Source organism: Arvicanthis niloticus, chromosome 17 (genome assembly GCF_011762505.2).
Source record: "Arvicanthis niloticus isolate mArvNil1 chromosome 17, mArvNil1.pat.X, whole genome shotgun sequence".
Classification (NCBI taxonomy): Eukaryota; Metazoa; Chordata; class Mammalia; order Rodentia; family Muridae; genus Arvicanthis; species Arvicanthis niloticus.
In genome coordinates, this window is record NC_047674.1 from 11,749,705 (window position 1) to 11,768,762 (window position 19,058).

The 19,058-nt window shown below is 43.0% G+C and overlaps 1 protein-coding gene and 1 non-coding gene across 3 annotated transcripts in view; both read right to left on the minus strand.

Moving 5' to 3' along the window:
* The window catches only part of Farp2 (FERM, ARH/RhoGEF and pleckstrin domain protein 2), a 107,595-nt gene that overhangs the window by 41,071 nt on the left and 47,466 nt on the right, over positions 1-19,058 (minus strand). For both annotated transcript variants that reach the window (XM_034521347.3, XM_034521346.2), the window contains exons 5-13: positions 18,278-18,356; positions 13,026-13,123; positions 11,493-11,607; positions 10,681-10,828; positions 5,964-6,059; positions 4,499-4,662; positions 4,114-4,182; positions 3,228-3,285; positions 525-783 (exon numbers count right to left, since the gene is read on the minus strand). In XM_034521347.3, coding sequence (XP_034377238.1) covers positions 525-783; positions 3,228-3,285; positions 4,114-4,182; positions 4,499-4,662; positions 5,964-6,059; positions 10,681-10,828; positions 11,493-11,607; positions 13,026-13,123; positions 18,278-18,356 — 1,086 coding nt within the window. The remainder of the gene's footprint in view (positions 1-524; positions 784-3,227; positions 3,286-4,113; positions 4,183-4,498; positions 4,663-5,963; positions 6,060-10,680; positions 10,829-11,492; positions 11,608-13,025; positions 13,124-18,277; positions 18,357-19,058) is intronic.
* On the minus strand, positions 14,252-14,353 carry LOC117722817 (U6 spliceosomal RNA). The gene has a single exon (XR_004608585.1). It is a non-coding gene; the product is annotated as a U6 spliceosomal RNA (small nuclear RNA).

The window sequence follows — 19,058 nt, forward strand, 5'->3', positions numbered from 1 at the left end:
CTCAAACAGCTCTGAGGTGTCTGAGGGATGTACATTGCCATTGAAATCACTTCCTTCCCCAAACTCAAAATCATCTTCTACACTCATGTCCACTGCTTCAGTAGAGTATCTGTCTGGGCTGGACTGGGCAGACTCTGGACCACATAAGGCAGGGGATCCAGTGGACTGGACAGGTAACAGGGACTCCTGAAGAACTAAAGAGCTGTATGGGAAAGAAAATGCCTCAGAACCTCCAGCAAAGAAAGAGATGTCTGCTGGGTCATCATCTATGAACTCTTCAGACACCTGCAGCTGTGCGTTTGTCAATGTGAAAACAGGGATCCCTCTGAGGCACTGCTGGCCACCCTGGTACTCCCCACTAGGCAAGAAGGAGCCTGCAGAAAACTCATCCTCACTACTGTCATTTCTACAGATAGCTTTGAGTCCCCTACTGGTCTTCCGTTTGTTAATGTCTAAAGCACTGAGACTCTGTCCTCTGGGACAGGCAGAACCATGGCTGTTCACAACACCACAAAACCCAGCACCTGGACCAGGCTGGAGCACAGGGGGTCCAGAGAGATGAGCCGACTGTGTGCCGGGGCCTTCAGATGATGACGGTCTGCTGCTCCTCTCTGCTGCTGTGCTCTTCATGTGGGGAGCCTGGGGATCCACAAGGGAGCTGCTGCTGTCCTTCAAATTGGGCAGACCAGGAGGGGACAAAGAAGAAGTAGGGGGTGGATAAAAGGAGACATTTGCTGAAGACAGGGAGGCAGAAGTTCTCAAGCCATCGGTGAATGAGATGCTCTGGGGGGTCAAAATTAAGAAAAGAAAAGAAAAAAAGGAACATATAAAATTATACCACACTTACAAATTGTAAAGCCAATTGGGAAGTATAGATACTTCCAATATCTGTATCTTCTTACAACTTTCCTGGAAGGGGTACATGAATAGATTTTCCCTTTCTAAGTGAGGCTGTTTTTTGTTTGGAGACATTCTCACTGTAGTCTTGGCTAGTCTCAGACTCTGGGATTATAGACATGTGCAATCATGCCTGCCTTAGAAATGTACAGTATGCAACCCGACCCAAGGTAACAACCTCATCTTGTTTTCTGCTTCTAACACCTTTACGTTCTCCCTGCTCTTGTGGCACAACATGTCATAGTAAGGAGGAGAAGCTATCACAGAGAACCGAATGACATGCGGACAAGAGTTTTGTGGAAGCCCTAGTCATCCTAAGTCTAGGAGCAGATACAGTGGGCATTCATCTCCCTACTCACCCTTGGCCTCCACTGTGCTGAGACACCAGGTGACAAGCAGACACTTATCGTCTGTGATCTTGAGTGTTAGAGACTTAGGATCACTAAGGAGTGGGTACATATAGCAGCCCACTCCTGAGTGCAATGAAGGCTAGAATCACTGATTAGGGTGCCGCTGGCCAACATCAGTGGTGTAAGAGCCCTGGGACGTTCTGAAAGTGCTAGAGTGAACCCAAGGATGAGAGAGGAGAGGTTTACTGCTGGGTGAGAAAATACTCAGGGGCAGGGAAGTAATCATACCATGGTTCCTCATTAAGAAGTTGGTTAGAATGAAATACACCCACTTAGAACTGAGTCTTTCCAGGGCAACACACCTTGGGGTGTTGTGTGTGTGTTTGTATCACATCACAGCATGGTAAGTGGTAAAAGGTCCTGAATGTCCTAAAAGGGTTTAAAAGCTATTGAAAGTAAAAGCAGGAAACAGCTTTCCGTCTGAAGCAGGAAATAGCTTTCCGTCTGATGGGTTTGGCTAGATTATAACTGTTACTAAAGCAAAGGTGTGCACAGATGTGCACAGGTTCCTCATAGGAGAACATCTGGCAGGGGTGTCCCAGTGAGATATCAGGTGCTCCATGCCAGTATGCTGTGCCATAAATGATTAATCTGTGTTGCAGGTCTGCCTTTACCACTTCATATTTGCATATTAACTCCCACACTCAAGCCTGAGTCCAGCTCTCCGGAATCACTCTGTAACTTTCCTTGTGCTGCCCTGTCTCGTGTGGATAGTTCCTGTGTGCAGTTGGCTCACTTTTGAGGGTGGTCTACTGTTTATATTAAGCACAGTTTCCAAGAGCATCTTTTGGGCCCTGTGTCTTAGTGCTTGGGTATCCCCACCTTTTAACTGAATTTTAAAGGATAAATAGTCTAAAAATGTACATGTAAGCTTTTAGTTATCAAATTTATTTTAAAATCCAGAGAAAATAAAGAAATGTGGTTGAGTGATTAAGAAAAAGCAATATGCCAATCATGGTGAGTGACACCTAGAATTTCAACACTTGGGAGGCTGGGGCAGGAGGCTCAGGAGTTCAAGGCCACCCGAGCTACATCGGAGACACTGTCTCAAACAAAACAAAACTAAAACCAGGCAATATGATAGCCATTGGAAAATAGATTACTTTTAAATCATAACCAGCTATTATATTTCTACAAGACTAGTTACTAGGTGCCCTACAACATCACTTGCTTTTTTTCCCCATGCTGTACACACACACACACACACACACACACACACACACACATGCCCCCAAGGTGTATTGCCCTGGAAAGACTCAATTCTATGTGGGTGTATTTTATTCTAACCAACATCTTTTTTTTTTTTTTTTTTTTGTTGTTGTTGTTGTTTTTGTTTTTTTGTTTTTTGAGACAGGGTGTCTCTATGTAGATCTGGCTGTCCTAGAACTCACTCTGTAGACCAGGCTGGTCTCAAACTCAGAAATCCACCTGCCTTTGTCTCCCAAGTGCTGGGATTAAAGGCATGCGCCACCACTATCCGGCTCTAACCAACTTCTTAATGAGGAACCATGGTATGATTACTTCCCTGCCCCTGAGTATTTTCTCACCCAGCAGTAAACCTCTCCTCCCTCATCCTTGGGTCCACTCTAGCACTTTCAGAATGTCCCAGGGTCTCCTACTATTCCTTCACACCTCACAACAACATAGTTTTATACTGTGTCCAACCACTGATGTCGTTGGTCCACTTGGAGAGGCTGCAGTGTATTTAGGAGTCACCTGCACACCTGGCTCCCTAGCGACTGCACCATGCTATGATTCATGGTACAGAGTTCATGGCTGTCTCGTCATCTAGGGTTTCACCATGAAGTCAGAAATGTGCATTAAGTCATGTGAGCCTTCTCACAGCACAGCAGAGGACTTTCTAGAAGAGTATATCCTGGTAATTAGTACTGCTTATGGTTTCAACCAGAAAAGACGAACCTGTTTAGGCAGATCTACAGTCAGAGCATGAAGAGAGGTCCGAGTCTTACTGTGCCGTCTGCAAAACAGAGAACAAGCTGTGAGACTTAACCTCCTCATCTTCCTGTCTGCCGTCATCCCCGTCATCCCACTCACAATGCCTCTTGCTAAAACCTCAAGTCTGTATTGCATCCATGAAGAAAGCTCACATAAGAATATGACCGAGACAGGGTGGAAAGCTAGAAATGGGCAGAAGAAAAGCAACCAGTAATTAAAATGAAAAAGAAACCCAAAAGGGATATAATTTTTCCACATGAATTTAAAGGTTGCTTACCACACTATCAAGGTTAGAGTTAACTGTCAATGGTCAGGACCTGGAATCACTTAGGGGACAAGCCTGTGAGGGATCATTTAGCTTCTGGGCATGTCTGTGGGAATTATGCTGCCTGTGTTAACCTCCCACTGTGAATGGACCCCTCCCTGGGAGAGGTTCCTGACTTTATGGCTTGAGCTGAGCGCAGGCACGCTGCTCCCAGCACCTGCTGCTTTGACTCCCCAATATGATGGACTGAAATCAGGAACTGTAAATCAAATCAGCCCCTCCTCCCTCCCTCCAGCTGGTGTTTTATCACAGCAAGAGGAGAAAGCTAAGACACCATGTAAAGCCATCACATACACATGAACTACACAGTTGAGAAACTACAAATTGATTATCTGTGTATGAGCACAATTATCTCCATGAAGACATTACAAACCCATTTTAAAAACAAAAACAAACCAGGCAGTGGTGGCACTGCACACATGTGGTATACAGACACGAATGCAGGTAAAATACACATACATATAAAATTTTAAATAAAATAGAAATTTTAAAGGCAGACATTTTATTTAATGCCACCGTGTTTACCTCTCATATGGAATTCTCTTCATGCCACCGTCTTTGACATAGTCTACTAGTTGTTTCTGAGTTCTTCCACTACAAATAGAGACTCAGTTAAAACAGAGCGGTAACTCGGAGCACTACTCCTCAGAGTTAAGAACAGAAGCAAGACTGCCCAATGTAAATAACTCAGTAACACTTTACAGTAAGTATGGCCAATTTTCTAGGTAGTTTTGTTAAGCCTATTTTCTCATAATTTAAATATTTATTTGATCTTTTTCTTCTATGTATTTTCCTTCTCAAGAAATACTCTTAAATACAATCATCTGCTTAGCCTATGGTACTTCCCTCCCTCACTACCTCTTTCCTCCCCCCAGTGGTCAGCTGTCCCTGCACCTGAAGCCAGCCCTACCTGTATCTGAAGGAGGAGCCCCGGCTGAAGAAGACAGCTTTTGCCTTTGGCTTAGGCTGGTCAGAGAGTCTAAAAAAGGTATGGTACTCCACACATATCTTCCAGAAGTTCTTACATTCATCTCTGCTACCCAACAAGAACTCTAATGTGTCCTGGTAAGGTCCCTGGAATAAAACACAAAAGTTGAGGAAGCAAACCCAATAATAGCATACTGGAGAAGAAAAAGCAAGTCCAGAAGCAGATCATACAACAGCCAGTTTCAAAATAAAAAAATAAGTTAAGGCACGGTGTCACATGCCTTAAGATAATTACAAATTACAGTTTTCAGGCTCACAACAACACGAGAAAGCCACTGCTGTCCTAGAAATGAAATTCTGGGCTCTAAGACCACATGTATTTTAACCCTTCTGGTATTTATTACCAAATCACTTTCCAGATTCTTCTACTTAGTCTTAAAGTTTTAGGTGCTTCTGGATTTAAATGATAAGTGAATACATGCCATCCCAATAGTTGCTTTTGTAAACTGCAGCGTTTCTCTTCTACCTTCCAAGAAACACCTGTTACTCACAGAGAAAAAGGAAGCCTTCAATTTGCATCTTTTCATCCATAGTGAGTAGAGAACTACTGAAATACTAAACAGCAGATCCCTTCTTTAATGGGGTCTGTTAGCCTGGGGCCATAAGCACAGCACTGGGGAGTCTGAGGCAGGAGAATCAGGAGTCAGAGTACACAGTCTGTACAATCCAAAACCCAAAACCAACGTAACAACAAAAACAACCAACCCACCAACCAAGCATAGACACATGCTTTCAAGTCTCTACTGCCCACACTGCACAGGAGCATAGGATTGGACAAAGGCCCATATGTCTTAAGCTTCTCAGGGGCTGAGAGCCACTCTGAGCTGGGCCAAGGCTGAGACTCCTGGCACTGGAGTGTCCTTAAGCCCACCCAGGCGGCATCCCCAGCTCCAGCCTTGCTGTTGCTTAGCTGATCCACTGCTTCCTAACTTCCTTTGAACAAAGAAAACCATTTGAACAATTTATTTGAAGTGCTGATTTCCCCAATGATCACAGTACACAGTTTCTTTTTGTATTTCTTTAAAAAATTTTTTAAAAAATATCAAATGCCTTGGTGTTTTTTGCCTGCAAGTGTGTCTGTGTGAGGGTGTCAGACCCCTGGAACTGGAGTTACAGACAGTTGTGAGCTGTGAATTAAACCCTGGTCAACCCAGGCCATGCTCTTCACTGTTGAGCCATGTCTCCAGCCCAAGCCCGCTGAATGGGAAACCCTCAGGGCAGAGCCTGACAGCTACTCCAGAGGGGCAATGATCTTCCTGCCTCTGTGTCTGGAGTGGTGAGAAGACAGATGTATGCCGATTTATACCAAATGCTTTAAAAAAAAAAAAAAACCTTTTTTGTTGGATTAAATCGCATAACAATATTAAAAGTTTCAAAATAATACTTACATGGACCTCAGGGTGGAGTTTGATGAGAAACCTTTTCCTCTTGAAGCTTAGTTTACGGACCTTGGACCAGTTGAAAGTATTGATTTTGGTTGTACCCTGAAATATCAGAAACAGACACACAGTGGTACATTTGTATCAACTTAGGTTACATCCTTGATAAGCAACCCAGCAATTCAAGTGACATGTCACCATTTCACCTCTAGTAGCTCTGAATCCAAATGCCAACATCAAATATACTATTTATTTTGCATTGTGATTTAAATTTCTTTGATACAGTTTTCTTACAAACTTGGGTCCTCTGCAAGAACAGTATGCACTTTGAAAATTGTATTTATTTTTATTATTTTTAAATTATGTGTATTTGTGTGTGTGTGTGTGTTTGTGTGCGCACGTGTGTGGACACACATGCAGGAGTGCAAGTGTCCACAGAGGCCAGAGCTGTCTTTCCCCTGGAGCGGCAGTTACAGGTACCTGTGAGACAACATTCAATTCAAGTACTAAGATCAAACTCAGGACCTCTGGAAGAGCAGAGTGCTGTGACCACTGAGCCCCAGTGTGTACTCTTAGGCACTAGGCAATCTCGCCTGCCTCCTCACATTTTTTTTTTGTTTGTTTTTGAGAGTTTCATTGTGTAGTTCAGGCTGGCCTGGAACTCTTTTTTTTTTTTTTTTTGGTTTTTCGAGACAGGGTTTCTCTGTAGTCCTGGCTGTCCTGGAACTCACTCTGTAGACCAGGCTAGCCTCGAACTCAGAAATCCGCCTGCCTCTGCCTCCCAAGTGCTGGGATTAAAGGCGTGCACCACCACCGCCCGGCCTGGCTTGGAACTCTTTAGGTAAACCAAACTAGCTTTGAGCTTCCTCAGTCTTCCTCCTGCCTGTCTCTGGAATATTATAGACAGGTGCGGGCTACCATGCCCAGCTCAACAGTGCCAATCTTATTCAACTTTGTCTTTGTTTTAAAATTACACATAATTATTTTTTTGTGTATGTATACACACCCACATGCCACAGTGCAGGTGTGGAGGTCAGAGGACACCTTGTGGGCATTGGTTCTCTCCTTTCATGTGGGTCCTGAGAACTGAACGAGGGTCATCGGGCTTGGCTGCAGGTGCCCCTATCAGCTGAGCCATTCTGCAAGCCTAATCCTGTTTCTAGACTTATAACTATTGTTCTACCTTTGCTTTTCTCAAGCCCTCTGGTTTGTTTTTAGGAACTGCTGTTTTCTCTGTAATAGGAAGAGGCTAGTAAGACTCAGAGCCTGAAGTAGCAGCATGAGTCCACATTAAAACTTCCCTCTCATTCTTGACTGAGAGCCTGTAGGCTGCAATTACCTTTTGTAGGACCTGTAAAATCACTAATTTAATGTGTGTGTGTATGCTTGTGCATGTGATTTCCCCACAGATAACAGAATACTATATAGAGTTTTGAATTTTTCTCCAAATGAGCATCTAGCTGGAGCGCATCCTTCTCCACTATGCAGCTATCCCACTGTGCAGCTATCCCACTGTGCAGCTATCTCACAGTACAGCTATCCCACAGTACAGCTATCCCACAGTACAGCTATCTCACAGTACAGCTATCCCGCAGTACAGCTATCCTGCAGTACAGCTATCCCACAGTACAGCTATCTCACAGTACAGCTATCCCACAGTACAGCTATCCCACAGTACAGCTATCCCACAGTACAGCTATCCCACTGTGCAGCTATCCCGCAGTACAGCTATCCCGCAGTACAGCTATCCCACAGTACAGCTATCTCACAGTACAGCTATCCACTGTGCAGATATCCCACAGTACAGCTATCCCACAGTACAGCTATCCCGCAGTACAGCTATCCCACTGTGCAGCTATCTCACAGTACAGCTATCCCACAGTACAGCTATCCCACAGTACAGCTATCCCACAGTACAGCTATCCCACTGTACAGCTATCCCACAGTACAGCTATCCCACTGTACAGCTATCCCACAGTACAGCTATCTCACAGTACAGCTATCCCACAGTACAGCTATCCCACAGTACAGCTATCCCACAGTACAGCTATCCCACTGTACAGCTATCCCACTGTGCAGCTATCCTACTGTACAGAAGCTTTTAACTTATTTAAACAAACTGTAGATTGTTGTTTTCTAGGATTTTATTGCTACAAATAAGAGTAGAGTAGAAATTACAAAAGAAAAATTTTATATTTCTGATGATCATTCTTGCTTCTCATGGTCACAACAGACTTTCCTGCTTGCTAGACTCTGGTAGGTGACAAGCCACATCGTCCTCCTAAGGTTTTATTCTGTCTGTCCATCTCTTTCTTCTAAAACCATTTAGAACCTGTACTTGGGGTACAGACTTCCTCAGGTGCCTGTGACTCTTTGCTCACTTGCATGCATTTAAAGTGCCAGGATTGCGAATTTATGGGTTAGGACTCGGTGACAGTCAGTGAATGCTAAATTAGGAAAAAAATCGGAAGAGATATGGATGACTACATGATTATAAAGTATGTCTCAGATAAGAGACACAGAATACTAACTCTGAAGTAAAGAGTATCAGAGTGCACACAGATGTTTAATCCACCAGTAGTAAGGACACATGTCTGTCTGTCTGTGCCTCTGGGTGTGAAGCCCTGAAAGGATGTGATAGGGGTTCAGCTGGGAACATGTCACCTGAACCTAATCACAGAAGACATCCAATAAGCCACAATGGGGGCCGTATTATTAGAAGTAAAAGAGAGAAACTCTTCAATGTCAATGTCATAAAACATAATGAAAAAGGGAAGACCATAGTAAACAGTCCAGACTCAACGGACTGAGACTGAAGATGCGATAGGGAAATGACACATCTGGCCTCCGACTAGATTCCGTCCTGGAGGAACACAGTTATAAAAGAGTATCACCACTGGGCCTGACAAAACAACTCACATTTTATTAATAAAATGATCTCACTTTAATTTCTGATCTTGTAATTTTTAAATATTAAAACTTATTATTTATTTTGTGACTGTTTGTATGTGTGCATGCACATGTGTATGTGTGTGTGTGCATGGGTGCACACATGCCATGACACCTATGTGGAGGTAAGGGGGCAAGTTGTAGAAGTCAGTTATCTTCTTCTTCCATGTGGGTTCTAGGATCGAACTCAGGTCATCAGGTTTGACAGTAAGCAAGCTTACATAATGAACCATCCTGCTGTCATGCTAATTTCTTTTCTTTTGAGGCTTGCTTTGTTGCCCTGACTGGCCTTGAACTTGTGATCCCCTGACACAGCTCCCTGACAGTTGGGATAACTGTATTACTGGTGTCAGTGGTAAGTGTACTGTGATAATGTAAAGAAACACCGTATCTGTAGGGAATGCATATAAAGGTCTGAGGGATGAGGGTAGATGCCTCTTTGCTGCTGGTTTTTTAGCTACTTTGTGGTGTTCTTTCTTTCACCCTTCCCCACCCCTTTTCTTCCACCCGTTCAGCCTCATAACACTAGATAGGAGAGAGAAAGGATAAAGGGGAAAGGAAAGAACTCCCTGAATAAAGTCATGGGACAACGGTATCATGAGCCTACTTCCTGCTGATGGGGGCATTGAGTTCCTTGGGGCAAATTTGATCTTTGCTGTCAAGATATCTAATTTCTTGTTGTGGTCTCTTCTTTGTGCACAATTACTTTACAAACTGCAACCAACAATCCACCAACAACTTCCCTAGTGGGGTTTTAGTATTTACATACCCTCTAAAAAGTCCCCAGAATTCCAAACATCATACAATCACAGAACTATCTTCAGTGGGCAAAATCATGCCCCTGCTAAAGCATGAGACAAATCACAGTGAGCTGCTGCAGACAGCTGGCAGCAGTACCACCACTTACTCTCCTGTGCTTCGTGCTTCAGAAGACACTGTGGTAGAAGCAGGGTCTGAGTGCACTCAAGTATTGACAAAGGTGAATCCAGGTTAAGGACAAATGGGGTTCTTTGTGCCATCCTAATACTCAGCTTCTTGGAGAAGCTTCCACACTAGTGCTGGTGCTGCAGGTACCTATGGGTGCCTGGTAGTCAGGCTTTTCAGAGTAGCCTTCAGTTTCCTGTCAATCTGGCCAGCATTCCTAGGGGCTGACATGTGTATGTGTGTGTGGGGGGGGGGGGGTGGGGGGGAACTGAGAGTCTACATTTTCAGGGAGGTGCCTTGTTTCTAACCTCTGATGTATACCATGGAGGGGAGACCCCTGTACTGCTTTCCCTGGGTCTGCCAGCTGGGCTGCAACTGCTCTTCATACAGAAAAGCCAGACTTTGGTTATCAGGCTCCCTGTATCTAACTGAGCTCCCTGTCATCAAAAGCTCTCACAGCCCGGCTGAGTTGTGACCCTAGAATGTCCACAGCCCTTCAAACAAGATCCTGAACCCCAGTTTAAGATCCTAGGGGGTGACTCTGGTTCAACTTTAGAATAAACACTGAGAAGGGATTGGATCCCTTGGGCAATGGTCAGTCCTGGAGGTAGTTGGGGGCTCATGAGTTCCAGGACAGTGAGAAGAGTTTTACAGTGGCAGAGAGGGACAAGAAGGCAGCTTCTTCATTGTAAGAGGTCAGATCAGATTACATGCTAATATTCTCTGCCACATACAACACTCACTCATCACAACAGAAATCTACCAACCAACACAGCAACAATCAACTGTATTGACTCACCGTGCACTAGGATGATGGCCTGCTCTGGCCTCCCCTGCCCACCCGTTCACCTACCTGGAACACCAGGACACCCATGTGAGAAACTGCCAGATTAATCTTGGTCCCTTCTCTGTCAGAAGCCATGTGAAACCTGATGCCATACATTTCCAACTTTCTTGCAATCTCAAGCACCTGGAAATCTGACTCTGCAGGAGTCTGGCCCCTATAAAGAAGGACATTTTAACATATCAAAACACTTGCCTTTTTAAAAAAGAGTCAAAGTGTATTAGAAAATGAGTCAGGAAAACAGATAAAGCAGCCAACAAAGTAATGTGGAAAATTTTTGTTTTTAGAAGGCAGATGGTTCACTTCTATGCATGTAAAGGGTAGGATGTTTCATTTAAATTCACTAAATGGTCAGTTTTATAATTTACTTGAACTTATATGCAAACACATCTAGCTACCAAACAGTAAGTTAGAGGAAATGTCATAAATGATACTGGTATCTTTATTATCAATGCAAAACAACTGGGTTTATCCACATATAGGTCTCCTAACAGGTAACATGCCATGTGTCCATAGCCCACGTTACATCCCCAGAAAACAGAAGAGAATGTGGCCAACATCACATTAAGCAGCCTGTAGGAAAGAGATACTCACAGGAAGTCACGTCTGGAGCAAAGAAAGGCTCCCCCAAGCCCAATGTCTGGCCCCTGATTGTGGGATTCCCCTCCTTACTGTGTTGGAGCCACCCTGGGCTGTTGTATGTTCTGAGATCAGAGCACAGCCACTGTTGCTTCAGCTCAAATCTGCAGAGGCCTGAACGGCAGCTCCTGATTAACCATCTTTAATGCAGCTACAACTACACCACCTCACTCCCGACTTACGTGTGCCTCTGATGAAAGTCTAGTATCTTCTCCAGACATTTCTCCTGGTTGGGCAAGTATTCATTGGCTTTGAGGTGTTCTCGATCCAGGGTTTCATCATAATCTCCTATTTCCGCTGAAAAGACACAATGAAAGTTGTCACTTGGGTTTGAAATAAACAGTAAGCATCTGCGAGTGCAAATGTTTTATATTTTATTTTTCCAAATATGCTGTTCAAAGGTAAACACAGAAAAGGTTTGGGATTTTCCCTCCAACTCCTGAAGATCAAAAATTCTGATGAGTGTTTATAGTGAACCCTGAGTATAATGACTTACTGTTTTTATTTTATTTTTTAAACAATTCTTTTAAACATTTGATGTGAGTGTTTTGCTTGCATGTGATGTACCACGTATATGCACCATGTGCATGTAGAACGTAAGAAGTCAGAAGAAAGCACTGTATTTCTGGGACTGAGTTGCAGATTGATGTGAGCCACCATGTGTGAGCTGGGAACAGCCTGAGGATGCATGAACAGCAAGTGCTCTCAACCTCTGAGTCATCTCTCTAGCCCTGGTTTATTATTTTTAAAAATCAGTTTACACATAAATTGTCTCACGGATACTATGACCAGAATCATTATTCTGCTTTCGAAAAATGCATGCTAAATCTTTTTTTCTCCCTTCAGGGCTTTTCAACTTTTCAAAAACTTCCTAATTTTCTGAATTTTTAAAAGATTTATTTTATTTTATGTATATGAATGTTTTGCCTGCACATAGTAAACACACTGTGATATGGCCTCATCACAGTCTAGAAACAATGTGGACCCTTCCCTTCCCATCCCTATGGCCGATAACTTCGTAAGTCCTGTAAGCACGCACCCATGTCTTGGAATCTCTTACTATACTTCTCACAGTTTATTTCTGAGGTAGGTTTAGTTTTTATATCTTTATCATCTTTTGTTTCATAAAAGATACTAAAGAACTGCGTTCTCTTCCCTTTACTGTTAATGTTTAGACAGCATGGACTGTAACTCTCTCTCTGGAGGCCCTTTTCTGGGTATGCTGAGAATATGATTTATAGCCTGACTTGGGTTGGATACGTATTGCTGTTAAATTAGATAAGGGTAGATGGGGCATGGAGGCAGAGGTCAGTCTGGGGCACACAGTAAGTTCAAGGCCAGGCTGAGTTGCTTAAAAACATAAACAAAACCAACACAACATCCAAGGGCTAGGTTTGTGGTTCAGTGGCAGAATGCCTGCCTAGCATGTGCAAGTTCTCTCCCAGCACTGGGAAGGGAAAGGAGAAGCACAGGCAGCAGCAGACAACTTTAAAGAATGAATGTAACTACAGACTTTGGCCTTGAGTCTATAGGCAGAGCTCTTGTACATTACAAAGGTTAACTTTCCTCCTATCCAGAACATATCTAAGAAAATGCCATTTCTTTAACGACCAGGCGTGTCAATTACTCATGAGCACATCAACTAACGGCAGCTCTGCAGCGCCTGAGCCTGGGACCCGGCCTGTCCAGGCTTCCCTCCATGTGAAGATACTAACACTGCAGAAGGTGAGATATGAGAAGGGCCGCAGTGGTGGACACGCAGGTCAGGCGTCCCTCCAGGAGGTCTCTCTTGAGTTGCAAGGCAAACAGGTACCTAGAACGAGGTTTGAAGCAAGAGCAGATCAACTCCAAAGTTCTCTGGACATAATACAGACATGCCTCTATAAGAGAGCACACAGCTCTGGGAAGCAGTAGCACTCAACACTGAGCAAAATGCAGGGCTCTCCCTCCAAGAGCAGGCAACGTCACAAAAGCCCTTTCACAAAACAAGCAGACACCAAAGGTCAGAATACAAATCTCTTCAGCACACTGAGCCATGCACGTCAGAGCACACACAAAGTGCCCAGCACACAGAAGGACTTCTGTCTGACAATAGGATAGAGAAATTAGCCTTCTCAGGCATACCACTGACCCACACAATCACACTCTCCAAGGCAATACCTTTAACTAGGAGTTCATAAATTCATATTATAAAACTGCACTTCCAGTTTTGGATGAAAGAACAAAAATACACAATTAAGACAGTTTCAAATACTTTTAAGCAGATTGATAATTTTTTGTCTTGGTTAGGATATAAGACATGAGAACTTTAAAATACCACTAGTGAAAATGTAAATACAGAAGGGAATCTGAAAGCATTCTGAGGCCAAGCATGATGGCACACACCTTTAGTCCCAGCACTCCAGAGGCAGAGACAGGTGTATCTCTGTGAGTTCAAAGTCAGCCTGGTTTGAATAGTGAGTTCCAGGACAGCCAGAACTACATAATAGTAGGCCCTGTCTCTAAATAAATAAATAGGAAAATATATCTTCATTTATCCTTTCAGTAAGTGATGATTTATCCCTTCAATAGGTTCTTTCTCAGTATTGCTCTGGGAGCTACAAAACATGGTGAACAATACAAACTTCCTGTCTTCCAGAAATTAACACGTTGGTACAAGTTATTAAAGTTTTACTAGATTTGAGAATGGAGAGACGACTCAGTAGTTAAGAGAAGAGAACTTGCTGCTGTTTTTAGAAGACCAAGGTTCAAGTCCCTGCACCCACATGGTGGCTTAGAACTGTGACTTCAGTTCCAGGGGACGTGATGATTAGGTGGCCACCAGGCACACATGTGGTACACAGAAATTAATGTCTATATTACTACATTTTTAAAATTTATATTTTAAATTTTAAAAAATTACATTACTACATTTAAAATTACTATTCTTTCTTTTTTGAAAAAAAAAATGGAGTGCTTTGTGAACTTTCACACCACCCTTGTGCAGACCCCATGCTAACCTCTGTATTCTTCCTATTTTAGTAACTCACAGCTAAAAGGAGTGTCTACATTCTCTTAGAATTTACGCTTTTCCACAGCAGTATCCCCAGAGTTCACAGGGCATGTCAACAATGATGTTTCTTTGAGATATTTCAATAGAAAAAGCGAGATTCTCCTCGAGAGCACCGAGAGCCTTGGGTGGCTACACGGGGAGAACAGCCTCCACTGATACTGCTTCGCCACACACTCTCCTCACAGTCAGCTCTGCCGTGTGCACTGAAAGTGTGGAGAGATTTCTGCAGTTAGTACTTCCCTTAGGGCTCGGGTAGGTGAGCAAGAACAAGCAACTTTTGTTTTCTATTTTACATAACTTCATTGGAAACTTTCTTCTTTTGCCACAAATACAGTTTTTAAATACATTAAATGGGAAAAGATTTTCCGAATGAAAATAAGAGTGGAAAATGACTTCCCAGGGCTGGGTGTTGGAGAGTGCTCACCAAGTTCACAAAGCCCTGGGTTCTATCTCTAGCTACATATAGACAGGTTGTGGTGGCCAAAGCGTATACTCCCAACAGTCAGGAAGTGGAAGCTGAGGATCAGAAACTCAGGGTCATCCTCAGCTACACAGTGAGTTGAAGGCCATCCTTACCCATAAGAATCTTTTTTCTTTTCTTTTTTCTTTTTTTTCGAGACAGGGTTTCTTTGTATAGTCCTGGCTGTCCTGGAACTCACTCTGTAGACCAGGCTGGCCTCGAACTCAGAAATCCGCCTGCCTCTGCCTCCCAAGTGCTGGGATTAAAGGCATGCCCACCACCGCCCGGCAAGAATCTTTTTTCAACAACAATGCAAAAATAAAACAGATTGCCCCAAACCTACTTGAACTCTAATTCTCAGACTCGGAATCTTAAATTAAAGAGTACTTTGTTTAATTTGGGAAAATATGATTTAAAAGTGATTCCCTTCAAAAAGAGACTCCATGGTGCTTCTTGAATTTCAGTAAGTTACCCAGGACTGCTTCACATCTACTCACAGTAACACGGCTTTGCTGACTGCAGCTCAGTCTTCATCAACCTAAACAGCTGAGCTCACACATCTCAGAACTGACATTCCATGAGCTTCTGGATGTTCCAGCATCCAGAAGCCTCTAAGAGGGCTTCACTGTGACCCACCTATGACTCTGGTCCAGTCACAACTTAGAAGTCATTTTGGCCACTATGACAGATTCCTACCTGCTTTCATCTGCATCTGACCCTTGGGTTTGAGCCTATTTTATTTTTATCTTATTTTAGTTTTTCAAGACAGGGTTTCTCTGTGTAGACCTGGAAGTCCTAGAACTTGCTCTGTACATCAGAGCATTGGTCTTAAACTCCTGGATCTCCCTGTCTCTGCTAGGTTTAAAGGTGTGCATCATCACATAAGGCTTGAGCCAAATTTAAAGTTATTGCTTTATTTCTCATTATAAAAATCAATACACATAAGCATAAAAGATTAGGAAAGGAAATTTTTACTATCTACATGACTAGTCTTACTATCTTTACTATCTAGATGACTGCTGTTAACACTCTGCCAATAATTTCTGCAGAAAAGCAGCCTGTAATTAGAGAAGCAATGGTAATTCCTGATACCCTTCCTACTCATTCCATTCCACTATTCATAAGGACTACTGATGGTGAAAGGTCCAAGACCCCCCGGAAGGGGAGTCCACTCGAGTCACAGGATAGCACGCACCCAAAGGACACACGAGAGACCATCTTGATGCAAGCACATGAGGTGGTTTATTAAATCAGAGCTCTGGGCCAGCCCATATCCCCATATCTCACATAGGAGATAGAGGGACTGACCTCTCGGCTCAGGGGTCTAGCGCTTATATATGGGTGGGGTGGGGAAAAAGCAAACTTTCTCGAGGGTGCACAGGATTGGTTGTTTTTCTTTTTTGAACACTAGCAGGCTGTACCATGGGGGCAGGGTGTAGTTCCTCCCTTGGTCAGTCAGTTTCTGGGATGTTCTTAACAGGCCTTTGTCTTGTAACTCCACCTCCTCTGTAACTGATTAACTGGGCCCAAATCTGCTGGCAGGTGCTTTTAACTATTTAGGTTAGGGAAAGGGCCCTGTTATTATTATTAGTTTGGGCCTATTTAAAAAAATTCTCTTTCAATGGTACACACCTCCCACTTATGTAGGCTTTTGTTGATAAATATTTATGTGAGCAGATTTTTGACAAATTTTACTCATATGAATAAATCTAAACCACCCAAAGAATACTGGTTTGAAATTGTCCTAAGCTGGGTGGTGGTGGCTCACACCTTTAATCCCAGCACTTAGGAGGCAGAGGCCGGCCTGGTTTAGAGTAAGTCCCAGGACAGCCAGGCTACAAAGAGACCTTGTCTTGTAGAGGAGGTTGGGGGAGAGATTGTTCTAACACTCTTAAGTTTTATTTTCAAGTGTAAAGTATCAGTCCTTCTCCAAGTTCTACTTTGTGTTTGTGTCGCTGTAAGGAACATCTGCTAAGATCTAGAACTTGTTCACATCCTTGCTCATCTAATGATTTGGGAATGTGCAATACAATATGCATGTGAAAAGTAGAGACAACTTGTGGGGGTTGTTTCTCTTCTGTTCTGGGCTCTGGGTCAGTAGGCTTGGCAGCCTTTACCTACACTGAGATGTCCTAACTGTTCTTGTGTGTGTGTTTGTGTGTGTGTGTGTGTGTGTGTGTGTGTGTGTGTGTGTTTGTGGGGGGGGATGGAAAGGGGAGGCAGGTAGGTTAAATGCACTAAAGATAAGCTCAGAGGCACCAGAAAGTGTTGATGTTGCATTAAGGAATGAAAACAAAGCACTCCATTTTGTAGTAATTTGAACAAGACAAGCCCAAATTTGATTTCTCCATTTTTCTCCTTGTATCTTCCATCTGTCTGCACTTGTGGTTACTGGCCTATCTGTGGTGGTCTGTTGTTGTTGAATTATTGACATATGCAAAAAACACAGCAGAGGAAAGATATGAGAGATTCCTTATAGAAATCTTTAACAGGTTTCCAGAAAGGAGTTATTTTATCAACCCCAACTCACTCAGACAAACAGTATCCATATGTTGTTGCCAACATTTATGGTGACTATTTCATACGATTGCTTCTGGCTTATTGGCTGCTTTTAGCAAATAGTTCCCACAACACACACGCACACGACACTATTCTGGGTCAGGGGCATGGAAGAGTACATAATTTAAGACGGATGCTATTAATTAGCTTAGGTTGTAAAAGCTGATTGCATTTGAAATCCAAGGCAAGGTTTGTTGTTATGATATGGTTGAACTTCTGAGTACACAGTAGGAATAGGATGTTGCTTGTTTTTGTTTGCTTGCTTGCTTGCTTTGTCAGTTTGACACAGGCTAGAGTCATATGGGAAGAGGGACCCTCAACTGAGAAGATGGTCCCCATCAGAATACCTGTGAGCAGGCCTGTAGTGCATTTTCTTGATTAATGATTAATGGAGGTAGGCTCATCCCAAAGGGGTTGCAAAACAGGTTGAGCCAGCCTGAGAAGCAAGCCTTTCAGCAGTGCTCTCCCACTTCAGTTCCTGCCCACAGGCTTCTCATTGAGCTGCTGCTCTGACTCCCTCAGTGATGGAGTGTGAGCTGAGAGTTGTGAGCTGAAATGAACATTTTCTTCCGCAAGGTGCTTTTGGTCGTGGTGTTTTTCCACAGCAATTAAAATCCTAACTTAAATGAAGATAAGCCTTACATGATCTCAAGGTGTACACTAACTCGGCTGTAAGGTCCAGCAGAAGTTAAATCTTAAATACAAGAAAAATTTTGATAGACTTGCATCACTAAAGTAACGTATCATAATATTTTCCACAATAAATAAACGAAATGTAGTAAAACCACAGTTCAGTCACACTTGGTGACACCTAAATAGAAAGACAGCCTTATTCCTTCCTACTCACTACTCACAGCAGAGAACCGACAAAGCCCTGACTAGAGGGAGTGCTTTACCTTGTGTACTCTTCTTGCAACTGACCAGGGTCAGGTGGGAAAAATTTTACTGCCAGGTGAAGCACCACATTCTTTGGCTCTGAAAAAAACAAAATAAATAAAATTTCACAGATAAGGTTAATCTCTATATTTATTTTCTTTCTATAATAAAATCAAGAGATTTCTTACACACACATTTATAAGTCCTTAACTACCAGTCATGTGTATTGGGGAATTTCAATAGTTTGCTTTAAGCAGAGACTACTTGGGAACATTATTTAGTAAGTAGGAAATTGCATATTAAAACTTTTAAATTAATGCCAGGTATGGTGATCTCTGCAAATTCAAGGCCTTAAATTTGGTCTCCAAATCAAGTTCTAGGTCATCTGGAGTTATATACTAAGATCCTGCCTTAAAAAGAAAAAAAGAAAAAAATTGGTTGAAAGGCTGTGATGAGTTGATAGATTTTTGTGTCTAGAATGCACAGGCACTAGGGTCCATCCTAAGACCCCATAAAAAGCCAGATGTGGAGCGTATGTCTGTAGTCCTAGCATGGAGACGAGAGACAGAAGGAGCAGGAGTTCAAGATCATCCTTGTACACACAGTAAATCTGAGGTCAGCATAGACTACATGGGACCTTCCCAAAAAGAACAACTAAGTTATAGCCAGGTATTGTGGTTCATGGCTGTAATCCTTAGCTCTGGGGAGGCTAAGGCAGTACACAGTAGGCTACACAGTAAATCTGAGGTCAGTCTGGGTTACAGAGTAAGACTCTGTCCCTAAAAACAAAAGCAGTATCAG